Source organism: Mustela putorius, unplaced genomic scaffold, assembly GCF_011764305.1.
Source record: "Mustela putorius furo isolate JIRA1106 unplaced genomic scaffold, ASM1176430v1.1 tig00003942_pilon_pilon_pilon, whole genome shotgun sequence".
NCBI classification, from domain to species: Eukaryota; Metazoa; Chordata; class Mammalia; order Carnivora; family Mustelidae; genus Mustela; species Mustela putorius.
In genome coordinates, this window is record NW_025422087.1 from 14,836,384 (window position 1) to 14,859,966 (window position 23,583).

A 23,583-nucleotide genomic window follows, 5' to 3' on the forward strand; every position below is an offset into this window, starting at 1 on the left:
TACTACACAGCTCCCACAGATGTTAAAAGAGTAAGGAGGGACTTCTAGGAATAGCACATGTTCTGTATGTTGCATGGATTATATGTTGTGTTCTTACAATGAAGCTATGGAAAATATTAAAATCATGAGGAAAAAAATCACGAGAGATGTATTGAACATACTGTATGTACTGATTGAAAAAAAAAATCACATATAAGTAGAGCCGTGCTTTCCTGACCTGATATTAAAGGGTCAACTGCGTAACTTACCTGAATGACACAAGATGAAATAAATAATCTGAACAGTTCTGTATTTATTAAACTAAATCTTTATAAAAAATCATCCCACAAAGAACACTGCAGGCCCAGATGATGTCACACATTAATTCTATAAACACAATAATGAAAAAAGAGGATGATCACAACTGGGTTATTAAAAAGTCAGCTTTATTATTGACAGGAATAATGGGCAGGAGTCAACATTCTGCAGGTTACAAACGCCAGACTACGAAGACACAGGAAACCAGCTCCGATGAAATTCATTTCTTCTTCCCCTTCGAAGGTTTCGCGAACAGAGCTGGGTCGATCTGGTCCCTCGACAGGCCCCTGACAGAGAAGAGCCGAGCGGCGCGCTCCTGCAGGGTGCCCCCGCATTTCAGTCCCAGGGCCATGAGCTCACACTTGAGCCTGTCCAAACCCAGCGCCTCCAGCTCTGCCGTGGAGCCAAAGGCCAGCAAATCAAGAGTTTGCTGACCAGTATGCTGAGGGGGAAAAAGGAAAATATTCAAAACAGACTCCTCCCAATCATGAGGGGCACCTGGGGGCTCAGTGGGTTAAGCATCTGCTTCGCTCAGGTGACGATCCGGGGGTCCTAGGATCAAGTGCCATGTCGGACTCCCTGCTCCGCAGGTACATCACACCTGTTTAGCGCTCATACGGGACATCTACCTCAATTCAGATATTAAAATTTGATCAACGTGCTTAAAACTCTTAAAGTATGGAACCAATGACGCCACCTAGTGGCAAAAAGATACACATTCCAGAGTTTAAGAAAAACAGACTTTTTGGGGGGACTGCGGCAAGGTTCACCCTCATCTGTACTTCTGGTTGGGAAACAAACCTTCCCACTCAGCAGCTGATGGGGAAAAGCTCATTTTCATGGTAAGGACTTCCTGAGGAACTGGCCACCAAGCTGCCCTGGCTCTGGACGTGGACCCCCAAACGACTTACCGTGCTTCCTGATGGGCCTCCCTCCAGTCCGGCAGTGGGCACGCTTCCCCCGGTCTTTCCAGGTGTGGCCTCAGTGGCTCTGGCCCCATCAGCCGCCTCCTCCGGCTCCAGCTCCGGCTTCTCGGTCAGTCCAGCCTCTGTAGCCTCCTCTTCTGTGGGCTCTCTGCCCTCTGCGCCCCCCTCCTCCTCCCGGCTTTCCTCTGTTTCTGTGGCTACTGTCCTGTCCTCACACCCCTCAACAGACGTCTGTCCCAATTTGGCACACACAGCTGAGGAGACAGCGTGCCCTGAGCCTGTCCCTGGGGCTGATAGAGGCTCCGGGGACCAAAAGGCCACGCTGACCGTGCCCGTCCCTGGATGGCGGTGGGGAGACCTGGCTGCTGGCTCCGCACCATCGAGGCTGTTGTCTGCAGCGTGCAAACTTGTGCCTGAAGTACTAGGACCTTCCTCCTGATCATCATCCGAGGTCTCCGAGCTGGACTCCTCTGCCGTCTCCAGTCCTTCCATGCCCAACCTGCCAGGAACAGCAGAAAGATTTAACACTGTTCTCAGCTTCTCTGCCAGACAGAGTTACCGTGTGTCCAGGTAACAGTGTCTGTCAGGATCAAAGTATCTGCTCGCTTGAGATTGATAGTAGCTAAGTTTCAGAGAAAGATCTTCAGAGGTATAAACGAAGAAAAAATTCAATGAGCCTGGAACCAACCATCCCAAAGATCCAAGAGGGGATCCTCTTTTAAGCTGTGAATCTTTTTTTTCCTTTCCAGATTTTATTTATTTGAGGGAGTGCACAAGCAGGGGGAGAGGGAGAAGCAGACACCCTGCTGAGCAGGGAGCCCAATGAAGAATTCTATCACAGGACCCTGCGGTCATGACTTGAAGACGCTTCACCAACTAAGCCACCCAGGTGTCCCTACAGATGTGAATTTTTTAAAACAAAATTGATTTTGCCTAAAGCTTTTTCCCCTTCTTGTACAAATCTCAAATGATTAGAAATGTAGATAAAATAACAGAGTTAAAAGAAAAACCTATGTTTTATTCATAATCCCCCCAAACTGTAAACTACCCAAACTATCAACAGAATGGAGAGACACAACAATACATGGCAACAAAAAGGAACGAACCACTGATACACGTGACACCAGCCGTGGATTTCAAAAGCACTGTGCTAAGGGAGAGACTCCAGACACAGAGGGCTGCAGGACATTCTGGAAAAGACAGAACCATCAGAAAAAAACACCACACCGGCATCAGCACTAGGCCAGGATGGCATAAGGAAACAGGAATTAACCACAAAAGGGCACATGGGCAATCTTTGGGGAAATGAAAACATTCTATATCTTGGTTAAGTGACTGTATTTCTCAAAACCCACAGGCCTACTCAATGAAAAGATGAATTTTAGTGCATGTAAAAATGCACCTCAGGGGCGCCTGGGTGGCTCAGTGGTTAAGCCTCTGCTTTCAGCTCAGGTCATGATCTCAGGGTCCTGGGATGGAGCCCCCCATCAGGCCCTCTGCTCAGCGGGGAGCCTGCTCCCCGCTCTCTCTCTCTGCCTGCTGCTCTGCCTAGTTCTGATCTCTGTCAAATAAATAAATAAAATCTTAAAAACAAACAAAAAAAAACCTGCACCTTAAAAAACCTGATTCAAGGGGCACCTGGGTGGCTCAGTGGATTAAAGCCTCTGCCTTTGGCTCAGGTCATGATCTTAGGGTGCTGGGATCGAGCCCCACATTGGGCTCTCGGCTCAGCTTGCTCTCTCTCTCCCTGCCTCTCTGCCTACTTGTGATCTCTGTCAAATAAATAAAATCTTTAAAAAAAAAAAAAAAAAAAAAACCCAAACCTGATTCAACCCCCCCACCACTTCCCCACACAATCCCACTACCTTCACTCACAAGAACACTTAATTCCTATTTCACAAAGAACACCCAAGATTCTATGCTGGACTCACACAGTTACGTGACCTTTAATCAATAATTCTCTTTCTGCCCCCAAAGAGGAGGCCAATAAGGAACCAAGATGCGTCTGGACCTCACTTTCTAGAACCTGGCCCAAGGGAGGTGAGCTTACACCACGAGTACCGAGTGGAAAGGGTGGGAGCACCACCAGCAGGATGGACAAGACAAGGCGCCCTTGTGTTCGTCAGCTACAAATGCAGACCTGGCCGCAGACCTCAGAAACAACTGTGAAAAACCACAGAGAAAACAGAACAATCTGGAAAGTACAGCTGGGACTTCCACCTAGAATTTCTGAAAGTTAACTCTTTCAGCACCAAATAGTCATTCAAATATAAAGTGATTCCTATGTGATTTTTCACTAAGGAAAACCTGTCCTTTAGCCCCCATTTCCAGCCCGCGAGGCAGAAACCACAAGGAGCATGTGCAGTGTGACTGTGTGGACCCCTGGGAACTGACACACTCTGGAAAGCTCCAAGCGCCCAGCAAACCTTACTTTAAAGAGGGTTTACAGCAGACAGGCAAGAGGAAACGCTGTCCAGCCACACTGGGCTGAAAACAAAGCACACTTACCAGAAGCACTTCCTTTTCCCTGCACTGGCTCCTCGGTCTGTTTTCGCCCGCTTGGGTCTTTTCCGACTCTCGCCGATCTCAGCCGAGACCATCTTGCTGGAGGCAGCCTGCATACCTAACCGAAACAGCCCCAACTCAGTTATGCTCTCAGAAGCGGGTACAACTGAAGACATGCTAAATAGCACGGACGACAGAAGCAGACGCGTTGCAACCTAAAGCTCGAGTTTTTAAATTTGCTAACATTCCAAAATTTAACATGGCTTAAATGAGATACGACTCAAATTCACACAGAGCATTCTGGCTCTGGAACCAGGTTAGGAAAACAGCAACAGCCAATCTGCAGCTCTGAGACTGACGGGGGCGTCCCGGGCCCCCTAGGCCAGGATGCTCCATCATCCCCTGCCACTCGCTGCTTGTACAGCATGACGTCATAACCTTCTGATTGGGAAGATTCCTTCTTATTCAGCTGAACGCACAAGAGCCCTAGCATACTTTGGGAGCTAAAAAAAAATAATAAAAGTTACTCATTCTGATTAAAAAACCATTAAAAAAAAGGGGGGCCTACAACTAGAAGCAAGTACATCGAAGTCTAAACACTTGCTGAGGACATGGAGTACCCACCGAGCACAAGTGTTCTCACCTGGGGTCTGTGGCCCTCACAATTCAGGAGCCAAGTACCTCACATACTGTATGTGTGCCCTTTTTTGTTTCTAGAGTATAAGGCGTACTGTTTATTACTATTTTTACTTTGAAGACTCTACTTATTCTAGAGAGCACGCACGTGTGCACAGGGGTGGAGCAGAGGACAAGGGACAGGCAGACTCTCCTCACTTTCTCACTCTCACCTTTGAGTACGGAGTCCTCCAGGCGCTCCGCCATCTCGTGACACTGCTGCTGGTACGCGGGGCTGGCGAAGCAATGCCTGGGCTCTGCCAGCTTCCGCTGCAGCCGCTCCAGGCGCTTCTGCTCCTTCTCGGCCTCCCGCTCCGCCTGCTGTCGCACCCACTCGGCCATGCTAGGATGGGCGAAAGAGATGGGGCCGACCGGCCGGATCACACCCATGCCTGCTGATCCATGAAGAGCCCCCACCCCCAGCCAAATGTGTATGGTCCCTGGCCTGCTGGGATCCTCCCTCAGAAAGACAGGCCGGGCTCACCACCAGCACACTGGGAGGGACCCCCTACAACCCAATGGGAGTTACTAAACAACAGAAAGAGCTAAGGATGAGAATGACCAGTGAGAGTGCTCATGCTTCAATGCCGTAGCTGGACACACGTGGCATGTGGACAACCACCAGTGGCAGGAACGTGCATTGCGCAGCGGGCGGCTTACGCTTTCTCATGGTTGACATCCCGCAGCCTCCTCCCGCTGAGGTCCCGGCAAGCTTCTCGATTGGTTGTCTTCTCAATCTGAGCGCCAAGTGCTCGGAGCATAGATCCGAACCCTGGGCAAATATGTTTGGAAAAAGCAGGTTAAAAAGAGTTCTAGGACAGATAAATGCCAAATCTGCGGAAATGTTATTATAACCAAACATTAAAAATAATCTCTTTGGGGCACCTGGGTAGCTCAGTCGGTTAAGCATCCAATTCATCTCTTTCTCCCTCTGCCCTTCCCTGTGCTTGCACTCTCTCTAAAATAAATACATTCTTTAAAAACAAAACAAAAACTGTGCGCTTTTTTCTTTTTTTAAAGAAAAGGACATCAATATTCTGCCCAGGCATCAAAGACAAAAATATTGATAAACCTGGGGCGCCTGGGTGGCTCAGTGGGTTAAAGCCTCTGCTTTCGGCTCAGGTCATGATCTCAGGGTCCTGGGATCGAGCTCCACATCGGGCTCTCTGCTCAGCAGGGAGCGTGCTTCCCCCTCTCTCTCTGCCTGCCTCTCTGCCTACTTGTGATCTCTATCAAATAAATAAATAAAAATCTTTAAAAATATATATATATATATTGATAAACCTGATTCAACCTCATGCCTTTCGCCCTCCCTCTTGTATTTCTGAAATACTGTATCTGCACTGGGATTTTTTTTTTTTAAGATTTTATTTTTTTGAGAGATAGCACGAATGGGTGGGTGGGAGGGCAGAGGGGGAGGGAAGAACAGACTCCACACTGGGCAGGGAGCCCAACGCAGGGCTCGATCCCAGAACCCTGGGATCATGACCTGAGCCACAGACAGACACTTATCCGACTGAGCCCCATAGGCACCCCCGACTGGGATATTTTGGAGGGGCTTTACCCAGAGCCACAGATCTCAAGATTCCCAGATGAATAACTTAAACATTTTTATGGTGAGATTTTACAGTGAGTTTCAAAGGAAAATTTTAAGGTGTCCCCAGCTGATACGATAAACTTCATTCTTATTGACACGATTTCCAACAGCAGGATGATTATAATATGAGACGCCAGCCAGCTCTCTGAAAACCAAACTAAATCACTGTGGATTCTGAGAAAGCTTTGGGATGACACACCAGAGCATTGGGAAAAATACCCAGAACTGCCCATATTCCATTTTTCCTTTTCGTTTCTCTTCTCTATTCTTAGATGTGTTCATACAAAGACCCAAATCTACCCCATCTGTAAACGGCTATATTCCACAGGCTGACTTTAGTCCCCCTTCAGAACTATAATGACCAGACAAAATCTTGCTAAAAAGCAGGAGTGGGCGCTTGGGTGACTCAGTTGTTAAGCATCTGCCTTCGGCTCAGGTCACAATTTCAGGGTGTTGGGATCAAGCCCGGCATTGGGCTCCCTGCTCAGCAGGGAGTCTGCTTCTCCCTCTGCCACTCCCCCTGCTTGTGTTCCCTCTCTCACTAACTCACTCTCTCTGTCAAATAAATAAATAAATAAATAGCAGGAGATTTAACTGTTTTAACACTCTTCCTTCAGCAAATTGGACAGAGTAATGACTGTCTCTCTTTATCCAATCTCCCTCAAAGTTTTGGCCTAAGAGCTATCCTGCTGGTCAGGGTAGAAATTAATACTCAGACAATACATTCCTCAAAAATAATAAAAGAGAAAATACTCAAAACTAGGAAACTGAATAAAGGATTTCATAAGGCAAAACAAAACTGGCACACACCAGGGGCCTGCCCCGGGCTAGAGACTGCAGTCGTGACACACGGAAGCAGCCAACAGGTGTGTCCTACCTCCTTTTCCACCACGGAGCCTGGGTTCCAGACTATACACAGCACCATGCCTCACTCCGTCACTGGCGTCCACGAGGGAGCCGTCGCACTTCACGAAGAAGCATTCCTCTGGGACACCCTAGAGATAAGTTTCGGGTTTTAGAATGAGACAACGCAAGTTTCCTCCAGGAAAGGACCTAGCCCATTTTGTTTTTATTACTCAGGTTATAAGCACAGAGCGTGTGTTCCATTAGTATTTGTTGAACTGAAAATCCAAAGGAAAAAAGTCACTTCCTAGGATTTATTCGGGGTATGATGTTTTCCTAACACCTCATCACAATATGTACAAGAACTTGTCTTTTGGGTGAAAGAAAGAACCGCTCTCTTCTCTGATAGGAAATCAGAGTCAAGGTGGAAAACTACACAGGGCTCGGACCCAGTAACTCTGCAAGGCCCTTTTTCTCTTGACTTTTTTTTTAGACAGGTAATATCAAGTTGCACAGGTTCAAAAGTGACAATACACGTTCTGAAAAGTGTAGATATGGACAAGCAGGGAGCGGGAAGGAGATGCCAGTATGGTCTGCCTACACCTACATAAGTGGGAACAGGGTGGAGGGCCAGCTGGTCTTTTCTGTGCATGTCCCCAATTTACAGCAGAAGTCCAAGTGCCCCCAAACCCACTCTGTAGATTTCAAGACTTCTCAGAGCAAGCGATGAAGAAAAAATATAAAAGGAGATCCACAAACCAACAGAAAGGAAAAATGCATGACTGGTATCTTCCCGAAGTGGACACAATGAACGTTCGTTCCGGACCACATCCCACGGCATCCCACATCCCGCATCAGTAGGACCTCTCTGTTCCTTCAGCAAGTATTAATCAAGTCCCTCCCATCTGCCAGGTACTTTCAAGTGTTGGGATACTGTAGTGAATCCCACCTCACAGAGCTTACATTCCAGCGGGGAAAGTCAGAGAACGAACAAATGGATGCTACACAATCGCCCTGGCAATAAGCAGGCTAAAGGGGACAGCGTGAGTGGACGGACACATTGGTCATCTATCTAACACACACAGCCAAGAAAAGCCTCTCTGGTCAAGTAACATTTTAGCAGAGAATGAAGGAAAGGAAGAGAACAAGCCAGTGGCAATCTGGGGGCAGAGCATTCCGGAGGCAAAGGCGGGCAGCAGGAATAAGCCCAGAGTATGTGCCGAACAGCAGCACGGCCAGCAAGGCTGGAAGATGTCTGCCGAAGGAGAAGGGGAAGGCCGTAAAAGCCCTTGTAAGAATGTCGGGTTTTGCTCTGAATAAAGCCGCTGCAGGGCTTCAAACAGATTGAAAGTGGAGTTACAGTCCAAAAGGATCACTCTAGCTGTGAAACTGGAAATAAGACTGGAGAAGCAGAGACGTCAGCAACACAGCTAGGTGAGCAATGAAGGCCATTTGTCTCCCGAGGAGTGGCAGCAGGGGATGAGAAACGGGGGGCGGGGAGTTCCCCCTAAGGCTCTGGAGGCGGGCAGTGAGAGCCACGGAGCAATGAGAGAGGAGTCCAAACATTTGGCTTGACTAACAGGAAACAGAGCTGCCATCTGTTAATAGTGAAAAGCACGTCTGGGGGAGAGCACCAGTCTCATTTTGGACGCATTGGTTTGAAAGGACTAACAGCCACATAGAGATGCTGAGGAACCCAGTGGGGACACAAGTCAACAGTCTGGGGACGAGGTCTGGGCTGGAGATTTCCATTTGGAAGACATCAGCAGGCCGACAGTACTCACCGGCCTGAGAATTGTCCTGCATGAGGACAGGACAAAAATCAGAAGATCCAGTCGTGGCCACTGCACAGCGCAGAGATCAGGGCGACGAGGCAGCAGCACCAAGGGGAACTGGAAGGGAGGCTAGTGAGGTGAACGAGTGGACAGCTGAGCAGAGTGTGCCAAGGACGGAATGCTGGAGTGTGCCCAAGGATGCCAACAGGCCCTGAGAGAGGAGGATGGAAACAGCTCACTGGGTATGGCACCCGTGACAGGAGCTGGTCTGTTGGAGTGACAGGAACAAAAGCCTGACTGGAGTGCATTCTCAAGAAGAAGTTTTCTGTTCAAGGATATTTTCTTTTTCTTTCTTTTTTTTTTTTTTAAGATTTTATTTATTTATTTGACAGAGAGAGATCACAAGTAGGCAGAGAGGCAGGCAGAGAGAGAAGAAGGGAAGCAGGCCCCCTGCTGAGCAGAGAGCCCGATGCAGGACTTGATCCCAGGACCCCAAGATCATGACCTGAGACAAAGGCAGCGGCTTAACCCACTGAGCCACCCAGGCGCCCCAAGGATATTTTCTATAAAGAACACCAGAGAGGGGCGCCTGGGTGGCTCAGTAGGTTGGGCCTCTGCCTTCGGCTCGGGTCATGATCTCCGGGTGCTGGGATTGAGCCCTGCATCGGGCTTTCAGCTCAGAGGGGAGCCTGCTCCCCCCTCATCTCTGCCTGCCTCTCTGCCTACTTGTGATCTCTGTCAAATAAGTGAAATCTTTAAAACAAACAAACAAAAGAAAACAACAGAGAAAAGCAGGTGACAGCTGAGAGGCAGGTGGGCTCAAGTTTGCGCCCTGGTAGGAATGATCCAGGAAAAAGGGAAGACGCAGGGAAATGCAGCAGAGAGAGAACCAACGCCAAATAAGGTAAGAGGAGACAGGGTACTGGGCCAAGTGGAAGCTAACTGCAACTCATCTGTAAAATCATGACTGTTCATCCACAGTAATGGAAAAAGAGAAGGCAGAATGTACGGCAACAAGGTAGGGGCAATGGTGTGAGGATGAGGAGGGTCCCTCTTGACTGCTATACTTTCTCACTGAATACAAAGTATGGGCCTCTGGATGGGAGAAGTACTGGAGACTTAAAGAGAGGAGGTCGGAGAGTCATGTAGGAGAGTGAGCGCGATGAACTCCGCACGGCTTCCCAAACTTTTCACCTCATGGTGTACAGAAAACACATCCAGTGACACAGGGAAATAAGTAAAGCTGCTGAGGCACCCCCAGATTCTGCCCCATGCCGGAGGGTTGCAGGAATCAGTATTCTCAGCAGTCCTCCACCCCAGGGGAAGGCCACTCTGGGCGAGCAGGGAAGCACAACCCAGTGCTAGCAGGACAGAGGAGCGAAGGAGCTCAGGTTATATGCAGTGATGTGATCAACAGGAAAGACTACTCTTGTCTGTAAAATGCTGTCCACCTTTAACAGTTGTACAGATTAAATGAGGTGTGCAATATACCTTGTATTTGCTTTACGTTTATGAATGAAAAGCCACTTTAGTTCCTCTTAATATTTTCTGGATCTAGTGGGTACGTGTTTCTAAATAACTTTAATATCTTAATAACTTTAATATAATTTAATAATAATATCTTAAAAGACATTAATGTGAAGGCAGAAGGATTATATACATCGTACTCCATTTCCAAACACAACTGCTTGTTAAACAAGACAACTTATCAACAAAATTGCATTTTCTACTTAAGATTATTATCATTAATCCCTAGTAGGTTGGGACACCTTGGTAGCTCAGTTGATTAAGCCAATGCCTTTGGCTCAAGTCAAGATCCCAGGGTCCTGGGATCAAGTCCCGCATGGGGCTCCTTGCTCAGTGGGGAGCCTGCTTCTCCCTCTGCCTGCTCTGCCTGCCGCTCCCCGTTTGTGCACTTGCTCTCTCTGACAAATAAATAAAATCTTAAAAAAAAAAAATCACTAGTAGGGACAAAGGAAATTTAGAATCAATTTAAGGGTCTTTTGACCATCTGTGTTTTATAAAGTACTTCAAGCACAAAATATTGTGCGTCTTAGGCCAATCAGCTTAAAGCAACCAGAGACAAATGTGTAATTCACCAATGTCAAATGGTCAAATGTATTGACTCACTCACTGCAAGGGGTTGGGGTGGAGGGGGGCTGCACACAAGAGGAAAAAACAATTATTATAGGATGTAGTGCAAGGGTGAGTTTAGAGGAAATTTAAACGAAAATGTTCTGAGAGGCTCAAAACAAAATAGAACTGTGCATAAAGGAGACAACATCGGGTCTAGACTGTGAAGTAGATTGGATCCAGACCCCCATTTCCTTGGAAACCACAGAGTTAAGATAAACACAGAATGCTGTGTTCACAAACTCCTAATCTGAAGGTCTGCACCTGGGCTGGAAATCATGTGTGCTTTCTCTATATCAAAGCAACTTCAGAGTCTCAAGGCAAGAGTGGGATGCTTCATTCTCACTGATAAAATTTCAAACAGCAAAGTGTCTTGTAGTCTATAACTTTGGAGATCAAGGTTTCTTAGTGAATCAGAAAGCAGCAGACTTCCAAGGGAGTCATTATGACATTTTACAACCATGTCCTCGGGAAAAATACTGTTTCCTATTAACTCTGCAGCTGGTTTTATCTGTGTCTGTTATCCTAGCCTGAAGAACAGGACAGATTTTTACTTTTTCAGTGGACACGAACACTGACCTCATCCTGTGTCCGAATAATTTTGTTTCAGAAAACACAGATGTGAACTTGAGCTATTTTAATTTCTCCCAGTATCTCTTCGAATGACCTTTAAAAAGTTTCTTGCTGGGGCGCCTGGGTGGCTCAGTGGGTTAAAGCCTCTGCCTTCCGCTCAGGTCATGATCCCAGGGTCCTGGGATCGAGCCCCACATCGGGCTCTCTGCTCCACGGAAAGCCTGCTTCCTCCTCTCTCTGCCTGCCTCCCTGCCTACTTATGATCTCTCTCTCTGTCAAATAAATAAATAAAATCTTTAAAAATAAATAAATAAATAAATAAATAGAAAGTTTCTTGCTTCTGGGGACGCCTGGGTGGCTCAGTTGGTTAAGCAGCTGCCTTCAGCTCAGGTCATGATCCCAGCATCCTGGGATAGAGTCCCACATCGGGCTCCTTGCTCCGCAGGGAGCCTGCTTCTCCCTCTGACTCTGCCTGCTACTCTGTCTGCCTTGTGCTCGCTCTTGCTCTCTCTCTCTCTGACAAATAAATAAATAAAATCTCTAAAAAAAAAAAAAGTTTCTTGCTTCTGTTCATATACGTTATGGTCCAACTTCTTGAGGACCTGACAGAATCATCCATTTATATTTCTTCCTTCCTATTTAAAATTATTTTTTCTAATACTCTCATAATTAAGATCCTACTTTTCCAGTCATTTTGGATCAATTGTCATGAGATAAGGATTATTTTCAGACATATTATTTTGAAAGATATTTCCCCACCTAGAGGATCAAAAACAGTTCTGACAGTTTTTAGACTTGACTGGAATGTATGTAGAAAAACAATGGAGAGGATGAAAACCCACAGTATTTGCAAAGACACGTTGCTTTTTCATGGAACCGGTCCAAATTAAGATTCGGTATGGACAGCAGTGTTAATGTGTATGAAGCCTATAAATAACAACGAGAAAAAAAACAGCCTAGGGAAACACAAATGAAGTGAGGTTATAAAAAAAAACAAACTACTAGATCAAGGGCCGAAATTAAAATTAGACTTAGCGAGACCACCAAATTATTTAGAAAACCGAACAGGTTTAATGTCTCACAGCTGGGAGAAGCTCGCTTTCTTGACAATTCCGTAAACCAACATGTATGTCCTTGACAGTTTTTCAAAAATATGCACGGACAAATTGACCATCGGAGGATCAATGGAAAGATCTAAACGACAGACCCCAAGAACCCACGCCCTCCACAAGACACGTGTGTGAGTGCTCAGCCCCGACCAGAGACCAGATTAGCCCTGCCCAACAATCCTCTGGCTTTGGTCTGGATATGAAAATACTCCTCTACGTTGGAGCTGACGGGGCTGTGCCGTGGACAATATGCCCATCACCGAACCAGGATGAATGCAAGGGAAACCTAAAGAAATGTGCCCTAAAGTCATCTGGAGCAAATGCCTCATTTGAGCACGAAGAAAAAACGCCAAAGGTTTCTGTTCGTCTACACTGACGGCGGGACTGAGCGCCTGTGAGCCGAGGGGTTGTTCCCCCTTCTGTAGGGACACAAAACCACCGCCACCCCAAAACAAAAACAAAGCAAGTCCTCAGTAGCAGTCTGAAGCACCTTAAAACTGGGGAGCCCCCAGTCTCAAAAACTGAAAACCCTAAGGAAGAGACGCGCCCCGACCGCCCTCTCCCCACCCAATCCTGCCCCTGTCCGCCTTCCAGTCTCCCTTCCTTCCAGGAAGCGCGAAGCTCACCCGATCGTGGCAGTGCCGGCGGATCAAATCTCGTACGGAACACCGGGCCGACGCACACCGCACAGCCTCGCACCCGAAGCCCGGGCCGCGAACCCACACCAGCGGCGATGCCTCCGCCATTTCAGCGAGCTCCCGGACCTCCAGGTCCTGGGAACAGGGCGCCGCCGCTCGCCCGGCGCGTCTAGATGGCGTCACAGGGCGCCCTTCGCCCCGCCTCCACATCCTCCGCTTGCCCCGCCCCTCCCCTGGGCCAGTCACGTGAGCTGGGCCAGACGCAGAGCCGCGCTGGCGGGGGAAGGGAACAGGAAGGGCCTGGAGGAGGCCGATAAGGCGGCCCCGGGCTAGGGCGAGGCGTTGCTAGGAGACGTTGCTAGGGCGGGGCTCGGGGGACTACGTATAAAAGGCTGGCGCGGGGTCAGGCTGCCAGCGTTCTGGCCGGGAGCGATAAAGCGGAGGCGAGGCGCCGCCCAGCGGGCTCGGACTGAGTACCCGGCGCGCTGTGGCTATTTTTGGGTCGCGGGGGGCCAGGGCGGGAGGAGGCGTTCCAGTCCCGGAAGCGGTGGGGGCGGCGTCTTCGGCCACTGAGGCCCCCCTCCCCTCCCCTCCCCTCCCCTCCCCTCCCCCCTCCCCTCCCCTCCCCCTCCCCTCCCCTCCCCCCTCCCCTCCCCTCCCCTCCCCCCTCCCCTCCCCTCCCCTCCCCTCCCCAGGGGCCCGGTAGAGGCGGCGGAGGCTCCCCGGTGGCCAGGCGCGCTCCTCCTCCGTTTCTGCCGGCCGCGCGCCGTGCCTTCTTCCTTCGTCCTGCTGGCACGGTGGGTAGGATGCTTGGGGCGCAGGGCCATCGGGGGGCCGGCCCGCAGCCCCCACTCTCGGAGGAAGGTCCCTGGTCCGGGAAAGTCCACGGAGGCCCCGAGGTCACTTCGCTGTGGCAGCAGGAACACGATTGGAGAGCCACAGCCTGTGATTAGGGATTCCGACTGTTGTCTTCGCCTCGCTCGTCCTGCAGGGAGATGGGGAAGAAAGGGCCTTGGTGGGGCTTCCGGTGGCGCCAGAAAAGCTACCCCAAGATGCTGAAGTCGGCGGGCCTAGAGCGCAGCGTTTTGCAGAGTGGCTCTCGCGGGGACCCAGGATGGAGTCCATGGGTACCTCACCAAGTCTGGACGGGCATTCCGGACCCTGGGCAGCTCGCGCCGCTCTGCACTCTCCTCCCTGCTCTCGGTCTTTACTGTGCCTGAACTAGCCACCTTCAAAGATCCAAGCCCCAAGACTCTTTGTTTATTCATGAGTTCTTCTTTCTTGGGATTAAAAGGGGGAGGGCTATTTCAAAGGTCTGGGGTCGTCTTCTCCTATCAGTAACCAGACAAAAGAGCAGTTTAGCTTTACACCACGTTTTTGCTTCGGTAATTTGTACCTGGAAGATTAATTAGTCGTTTTTAGGAAGGAAAATCCACGTCATTTATTACTAGCATTGTATCTTATCCTTCTGAAACCCCACATCTGAATGAAATTGTTCACACTACTCTTTGTTGGATTTAAATTCCTAGAATTGAAAAAATTCTAATCATTGAATAGGCATTGCCATTTTAAAAATATGAAATAGAAAGTGTTATTAACTATTGCCTTTTCAGAGATACGTATTTACTGAGCAATACCTAAGCTGCTCTTAAACCTTCACGCTGAGCATATAGCACCGTAATGTACACCGAGTAGAAGTCACATAAGTATTAACTGGGTATTTGCTGATTTACCAAGGTAGTAAGTCAATGATTCCCAATGTATGCCTGAAGAATTTATTTTGCACCAGGATAGCTTTCTATCCTAAGAAAGTGGAATTCAACTTGGATTGGTGGTTTTAAAATTCATGTAAGTAGTCAGGAAACAGGACTGTAATGTCAGGGCTGCGGCCAAGAATACATTGGTAGAGAAAAATCTAGAAATACAGCTGGTTTAGCTAGGTGGCTGAGCATCTACAGTGGTGTCCAATAGACACTGCTGTGTGGCCAGGCTGGTCAGTGGTTATGGAAAAGTAGAGATGACTTCTGCCACCCTCTGCAACTCACAGTGGTAGGCAGGCGAGGGACAGGAAGACACATTAGGGTTGGGAACAGTAGGTGGTGACTGGGTGGAGGCCAGTTCCTCTCTTAGCAAAATAGTGTAGCCTTGCCCTAGGCACCGTCTTTGCCGTTCTTTCCAATAAGCCACACTTAGTTTCTGCCCATCTTCTCTGAAAGATTGACTTTAGCTCTACCTTTGCTTTTTGAGGATCAGTTCCGATGCCAGGAGGACACTGGGAGAGCATCCTGAGGTGATGTGGAATAAATGTTCACTGCCAGGAAATGACAGCTCCTGACAATGTTTGTGTGGTAACCCATGACAGAGGCTCAGTTGAGCCAAAATGTCATGCTGGTCTGCAAGAACAGGAAGCAGTGCTGTCCACTCAGGCAGTTTTTATAAATGACAGCGAGGCTCCCAAACTAGTGAATTTGCCGACTGTATCCTTGTGCGACAGGCAAGTCACACATGTGTGCTTTCAGCCAAGCTCACACACAGAGGCAAGGACAGGAGGTCATTAATGCCATCTTTATGACAAAAGACAATGGTACAGCCTGGCTTCTCCCATGCCCCCAATGAGGAAAGGCTATAAACTAAATTGGCAAGTGCTGCCTTAGAGATGGTTCCAGCCCCCGGAACAATGAGGTCAGCTCCTAGGATGGAAAAACAGCTTCTAGTCCACACTGGGTGGTGGATGGTGTGGGAGGTGGAGTGTGGCTGCCAGAGAAGGCAGGGCTCCGCCCTCCTGCTTGTATTGGACAGAAGGAAACAGGACACGTCAAGGGCGAGGTGGAGTTGAGAGGTGGAAGAAGAGTGTCTTTAGCCCTGGTGCTGGGAAGGAGCTTGAGGGCAGAAGGGAAGAGTGGGGTGGAGGTGCGGGTCTGAGGGAAGCAGCTGGACCCACAGCCCACACCGTGTACAGAAGCCCACCTCTTTGTGTCAGCAAGAAGAAGAAAGGACCTTCTTCAGGGCAGGACTTCCATCAATAAACGCTGTCCTTCCTGATTGCCCCATACTACCTTGTGTGTTTCATTGTTTACCTTGTGTGGATGTCATTCTTAGGTCTCCAGCAAATAATTGTTCACCCTTACAAAAATGTTAATTTCAGTCATTACTGAGCCAGAATTATAAAGCAAAGCCAGTAGAGCACTCGTCTTCCCTAAATGTGGTATTTCAGCACTGGAATGTTTTCAACATTGACATTCAATTTCCCTCTTATCAATAAAAATCCATAATTCTTGATAAATTCTGCATGGCCAAGCCATTCAAAAGGGGATTTTCCTCCTGGAAAAGTCAGAGGTCTGTAGGAACATTTTTTTAGTCATTTGACATCAGAGTATGTTCCCTGCATTAGGGTTTTCTAGAGAAACAGAGGCAATAGGGTAGACAGAATGGGATACAGGTATACCTTGGAGATATTGTGGGCTTAGTTCCAGAACACCACAATAAAGCCAATATTTCAGGAAAGCAATTCAAATGAATTCTTTTGTTTCCCAGTGAATACAAAGATTATGTTTATACTATTAGGTGTACAATAGAAACATACCTAAAAAAATGCACACACCTTAATGAAAAAATATTTGATTGCTAAAACACCCCAACCGTCCTCTGGGTCTTGCCTCCATGTAGATGGCTGCTGACTGGTGGGCGCTGAAAGTCGGGGTGGTGGTGGCGGTTTCTTAATACAATAGCAATGAAATTTGTAGCATTACTGGATCTTTCTGAAAGATTTCTCTCTAGCATGGGGTGCTGATAGAATTGGACCCGTGTGAGAACTTCTAGAATTGGGGTCAGTCATCTCAAACTCTGCGGCTGCCTTATCAACTCAGTTTCTGGAATGTTCTACATCCTTCCCTGTCATGTCAGCAATCTTCATGGCATCATCACCAGGAGTATGTCCCATCTCAAGAAACCACTCTGGTGCCTCCATTCAGGTTTCACCATGGATTGCAGACCATTGGTCCCATCTTCAGGCTCCACTCCTGATTCCAGCTCTCCTGCTCTTTCCTCCCCATCTGCAGTCCCAACACACACAATATTTGCCAATTAAGGTTGTTATTCTTTATGGGCATTGTTTTGGGGCACATCAAAGATCACAGATCAGAATAAAAATAATGACAAAGTCAGGTGCCTGGATGATTCACTCAAGCATCCAATTCTCAATCTCAGCTCAGGTCTTAATCTCAGGGTCATGCATTCAAGCTCCTCATTGGGCTCCATGTAACTGTGGAAACTACTTAATAATAGTAATGATAGTAATGACAAAGTCTGAAATATTGTGAGGATTACTAAAATATGACACAGAGACATGAAGTGAGCAAATGATGTTGGAAAGATAATACCAAAAGTCTTGCTTAATGCAGGGTCGTTACAAACCTTCCATTTGTAAAAGATACATTATCTGCCAAACACAATAGAGCAAAGCAAGAGAGAGAGGCAGGCAGGGTTTTTTCTTTTTGAAAGATTTTATTTATTTATTTTGGATAGAGACATAGAGCGCTCGAAGGAGCAAGCAGGGGGATGGACAAAGTGGGAGGGATAGGGACCAGCAGACTCTCCACTGAGCTCAGAGCCCAATGTAGGGCTGATCACAGGACCCCAAGATCTCCACCCCCACAGCAGATTTGTTATAATGTTTCGGCTCACCCTTTGCCCCAACAATTATGGAGGCTGCGGAGTCCCAAGATCTAGAGAGTGAGTCAGTAAGCTAGAGCCCCAGGAAAGCCAATAGTGCAGTCCCAGTCACAGGAAAAACTTGATGTCCCAATTCAAAGGCAGTCAGGCAGAAGGAATCCTCCCTTCCTGGGAAGTCAGGTTTTCTGCTCTAATCAGACCTTCAGCTGATTGGATGAGGCCCACCCCATAAGGAAGGGCAATCTGCTTTACTTAATCTACTAACTCATTCAGAAATACTCTCACAGGAACATCCCAAATAATGTTTGACCAAATATCCAGGCACTTCATGACCCAGTCAAGCTGACATGGGAAATTAACCATCATATCCACTAATGGGTTCTATTTAATAAGGAACTAACCTTCACTATTTTATCTGATTTTACTTTGGCAACTAAAGAGAAAATATTTGACAAATAGGTACTGATTAAAAGTCATGTTTCTGGGGCACCTGGGTGGCTCAGTGAGTTAAGCCTCTGCCTTTGGCTAGGGTCATGATCTCAGGGTCCTGGAATCGAGCCCCGCATCAGGCTTTCTGCTCAGCAGGGAGCCTGCTTCCCCCTCTCTCTTTGCCTGCCTCTCTGTGTACTTGTGATCTATCTCTCTCTGTCAAACTAAAAAAAAAAAAAAAAAAAGTCACGTTTCTTGCTCCCTGAAGGTTTCACTGTGTGAACTCAGGAAACTTATTTGACTGCTTTAGGTGAGATCTTGTGAATGGTTAAAGAGCTACACTATGATTGTCTTTAGAATTTGCCTTTGTATAGTAAGGTGTGGTCTAAGTTTGTGCTTGAGAAACTCTTGAAGTTTTGGAACAGAGGTGTTGGAGCCTTATCACTCATGAAGCCAGTGATCATTAGGCAACTGAATTAGAATTCCAGTTTAAATAAGTTAACTAAATTTATTTTTTTAAAAGATAGCATACCTGATTTTCTTTTTTTTCTTTTTTTAAATTTTATTTATTAATTTGACAGAGAGAGATAAAGAGAGAAATCACAAGTAGGTAGAGGCAGGCAGAGAGAGGGGGGAATCAGGCTTCCCACTGAGTAGAGACCCTGAAGCAGGGCTTGATTCCAGGACCCTGAGATCATGACCTGGACTAAAGGCAGAGGCTTAACACACTGAGCCACCCAGGCATCCTAAAAATATATATATAAACATATATATATATATATTTTTTAAAGGATTGTTAGAAGTGTGATGATGGTCTGCTTAACAACCTACTGAAAGTTAGCAAAAATTAAGTTTAAGCAAATGGAGTCCATTACATGAAGCGGGAGACAAGAACAGATTGCAAAAAGGGAGGGGCGCTCTACAGGATGCTGGACAGAGGCAATAATGAGAAGAAAGAGTGGCCAGAGTGATATGAAAGACAAAAAATAAATTAAAAATTAAAAAAATAAAAGAACAAAAACAAAGCTGAACTGCTGCTGGGGCAGATTCTGCATATTGGGTCAAAAAATGTGGCATATCCCAGTAGACCTTACAGACATTCCTAGATCACGGCAGAGTGAAAAACATGGGAGAAGATGCCAAGGGTCTCAAATCCTGAAGGAAAGCCTCAGCTTTGTTCAGCGTGTCCTAGTTAAAATGCCAAGGCCACATGACACATGTTCTAGAAGTCACCAACAAGGGTAGAATTTTGAACGTTCATGAATACACTGGTTAAACCCTAAGGATTGTGAAAACTCAGCTATCCAGAATAGGATGTTTCCCCAAAGCACCGGATCCTGAGAGTCTTAGCTGTTTAGGCCCCCCATCAAATACCTTTTGCAATTTACTGTATTCCAAATAGAGAGTAAGACAAACTTTCGTGTACAAATAAGCAATTTCCTCTTATTCCTATCATATGACAGTGACTTCAACACAAAACTTCTCGTTCAATTACCCAGAACCTTGGAAGACAATCTGTACCACTCTAGATAAGGAGATAAAAGGAGTCTTTCATTTTCTGTAAGTTAGCAGAGGGCTCTCCTTTGAATATTTCCTAGAAATCTACAAGGCTTGTGTCCGGGCTACCATAAAGGGCATGACATGCACAATATCCTATAATCACCATGGACGTTGGCAGGAGGGGAGCAATGCACATTAGCTGCTATGATTTGAAGAAGCAAGAAAATCACATACACTCTCCAGATGGTATTAATATTAAATTAGACCAGTGTTTCCCAACGCGTGTTTCAGGAAACGCTAGGTCACCACAATCCTAGGTCACCACTATTTGAAAAGACTTTCTTTTTCAAATGAATTTGCTCCCATACCACATGCCTCTTCATGAGGATTCACAAGGTTCAGGGGTGCCTGCATGGCTCAGTTGGTTAACTGTCTGACTCTCGGTTTCAGCTCAGGGTGTGATCTCAGGGACATGAGATCGAGCGCCAGCTCTGCCCTCAGCTCAGTCTGCTTTGAGTTTCTCTCTCTCTGCCCCTCCCTACTGCATGTGTGCTCTCTCTCTCTCTCTCTCTCAAATAAATAGATAAATCTTTAAAAAAAAAATTTCACAAAGTTCATTCACACCATCAAAGCCCAGAGAAATTTATCTTTGCATAATCCAATCTTTGCTGTTATCTTTGCTTAATCCAATATTTCACAAACTTATTTGACTATGGAATTTTTTTCAAGTTACAGCTGTCCGTATGCCCTGGGATTGGTATTCATAAAAGGCTCAGATGGACGCATGGTTAACTATGGGATTTCTCCTTTTTTCTCCAGTTTTGATATAATTGACATACAGAACTATAGAAGTTTAAGGTGTACAGCATGAATTGACTTATATCTACTGTGAGATGTTTGCCCCAGTAAGTTTACATAGCATCCATCATCCCATATCAATAAAAAGAAAGAAAGAAACGTCCTTTTCCCTTGTGATGAGAACTCTTGGGACCTAGCTCCTAACTTCCCTGCATGCCTTACGGCAGCATTGGCTACCGTCACTGTGTGTACCTCACATTTTGTGTGCTTAACCACCTTATAACTGGAAGTTTGAACGTTGGATCCCCTTCCTCCAACTCCCCTACCTACCCCACCCCCTTTGTCTGGCAACCACAAGTCTAATACCTTTTTCTATGACTCTTGGTTTTTGTGGAATTTTTTGTTTGCTTGTTTTTTTTGGAGATTTTATTTATTTGAGAGAGAGAGTGAGAAAGCACGAGCTGGATGGAGGGGCAGAGGGAGAGGGAGAAGCAGGCTTCCTGCCGAGCAGGGAGCCCTATGCAGGGCTCTATTCCAGAACCCTGGGATCATAACCCAAGCTGAAGGCAGATGCTTAACAACTGAGCCACCCTGGTGCCCCTTGTTTTTGTTTGTTTGTTTGTTTGTTTTAAGATTTTATTCATTTATTTGACAGACAGAGATCAGAGGCAGGCAGAGAGAGGAAGGGAAGCAGGCTACCCCCTGAGCAGAGAGCCCGATGCGGGGCTCGATTCCAGGGTCCTGGGACCATGAAGCAAGCCGAAGGCAGAGGCTTTAACCCACTGAGCCACCCAGGCGCCCCGCCCCTTGTTTTGTTTTGTTTTTTGTATTCCACATATGGGTGAGATCAAGCAAGGTTGGATGAAGCCAATCCCCTTGAGGGAGTCTGACTCCTGTCTCTTAGCGGAGTGCCCTCAAGGTCCATCCTTGTTAGCACAAATGACAGGATTTCCTTCTTTTTTAAGGCTGAGTAATATTTCATTATGTATACACATATGCCTCAATGTCTTTATCTGTTCATCTCACAGTGAACACAGGTTGCTTCATGCCTTGAATAGTGCAAATAATGCAGCTATCTATGAATGTGGGCGGTGGGGGGAGTCATCTTCTCAGCATAGTGTTCTTGTTTCCTTCGAGCGCCAGCTCTGCCCTCAGCTCAGTCTGCTTTGAGTTTCTCTCTCTCTGCCCCTCCCTACTGCATGTGTGCTCTCTCTCTCTCTCTCTCAAATAAATAGATAAATCTTCAGATATTTTCCCAGAAGTGGGATTGCTGGGTCATAAAGTAGTTCTAGGTTTAATTTCTTGAGGATCCTCCATACTGTTTTCCGGAATGCCTGCACCAGCTTGCATTCCCACCAGCCATGCACAAGGGTTCCCCCTTTCTCCGGAGCCTCGCCAACCCCTGTTGTTTCTTGTCTTTTTGATCCTAGCCATTCTGACAGGTGCAAGGCGACATCTCCTTGTGGTTTGGATTTGCATTTCCCTGATTACTAATGATGTTGAGTACCTCTTCATGCATTTTGGGAAATGTTCTTTGGGAAAATGCCTGTTCGGGTCCTTTGCCCATTTTTAACTGGATTACTTGTGGTTTTGTATTGAGTTGTATGAGTTCTTTATATGTAGGCTATTTACCAGTGGGATTAAAAAACAAAAACAGAGACACTGATCATAAAGGTGATTCCTCTGGGGATTTCTGGAGCTCAGTTCATTTTAATACATACAAACACAGTTTGTTCTCCCCATACCAGCAAATTTTTTGACCACGTATGTTTTCTCTAGTGTTTAGGATCAGGGCTGGTGAGCTACATCTTTCTTCTTCCTGCCTTTTGGAGGATAAGCGCAGAAGAAGACAGAGGGGAAGACAGGGGAGAGGCAAGGGACGAGCCGGAGGGATAACTGAGATGAACAGGAAGGGCCGACTCTCCAGACGCTCTAAAACCCTGGCAAATCAGAGTCATTCGAAGGCATCCCAGCCCAACGCACGCTGCGATGGCAAGCGCGCACACACGCACGGCATCCTCTAGTTGGAGAGGAGCGGCGGCCACAGGGAAGCCCGTTTGGGGATGGGGGGCGGGCTCGCGGGAGCACATGCGCATGCGCACAGGCCCTGCCGTCGAGCCCCGCCCCGCGGAGCTGAGCTCGGGTTCTGGAACTGGGAGGAAGTCCGCAGTTACTGAGTTACTGTCAGAGCATGCACTGCGCGGGGACGGGTGCAAGCTGCGGAAGAAGTAGATGAGGCTTGTGATACCAGGCTGAGCATCCAGACCTCGAGCTCTAAGGAAGGAAAGACCACAGCAGGTTCTTTCTGCTTTTGTTTGTTTCTATTGAAATACCAGCGGACGCACAGCATTGCATGTTTCCTGGGTCTGAATCGTGAGTGGACGCGTCTGCGTTTCTGTACCTGTGTGCGGGGACTCACCACAAGTGTGGCCGCCACCTGTCACCATGCAGCGCTGAGACAGTACCACCGACTACACTCCATCCCTGTGACCACAGCTGGTCTCAGAGAAGAGACACTATCACGATCCGACCCATCCTTTAGAGATATAACCCTGGGGCAGACCAGAGGCGTAACAACAGCCACCCTGTGTCTCAGTTCTTCTGCCTATTTTAATAGAATGGAAACAGGCTCAGAGAGGTCGAGCGGCTTGACCTAAGTCACACAGCAATGAGGTGTCAGCGCCAGGATTTCAACTCGGGTCTGATTCCACAGCAGGGAGGGCACCGGCAGGAAAGGGAAGAAGCGGGGGAGGCAGGTTGGATAGGAGGCTGCTGACCGCTCCTTGGGGCCTCCCAGAGAAATCAGTCTGGAAGAGAGACATTTGTGAGGGCAGCGCCTTTTTCCCCGCCAGAAACCCTCATGGTCACCGCCCAGCCCCGAGCTGGGCAGGTCAGAAGCTCTTTACAACTGATGTCTCCATCATCAGTGTACTTCTTCCCAGATTCTTCACCTTTCCAGGGATATATCTGGGTTCCACGTGCAGCCTGTCAAGGTCTGTGTCAGGAGTCCATAGTGACATTCTCTTATTATCTGCATGAATCTGGAAAATGTGCGGTTGCGTCACCAATCTGTGTAAATAGAAAAGCTCCGTGGAAAGGTCTGGGTGCTCCTGT

General features: G+C 47.4%; 1 protein-coding gene and 1 long non-coding RNA gene across 2 annotated transcripts; one reads left to right on the forward strand and one right to left on the reverse strand.

The window, feature by feature from the left end:
• Positions 1-408: 408 nt before the first annotated feature.
• On the reverse strand, positions 409-13,260 carry SDE2 (SDE2 telomere maintenance homolog). Its single transcript, XM_004761914.3, has 7 exons — positions 13,060-13,260; positions 6,878-6,995; positions 5,064-5,175; positions 4,577-4,746; positions 3,732-3,846; positions 1,209-1,722; positions 409-739 (listed from the first exon to the last, which is right to left on the reverse strand). Exons 1-7 carry the CDS (start codon positions 13,177-13,179, stop codon positions 518-520), a joined length of 1,371 nt encoding a protein of 456 aa, XP_004761971.2. The 5' UTR covers positions 13,180-13,260; the 3' UTR covers positions 409-517.
• Positions 13,261-13,310: 50 nt separating this feature from the next.
• On the forward strand, positions 13,311-16,123 carry LOC123389025. The gene is made up of 2 exons (XR_006603555.1): positions 13,311-13,544; positions 13,767-16,123. It is a non-coding gene; the product is annotated as an uncharacterized LOC123389025 (long non-coding RNA).
• Positions 16,124-23,583: the final 7,460 nt, after the last annotated feature.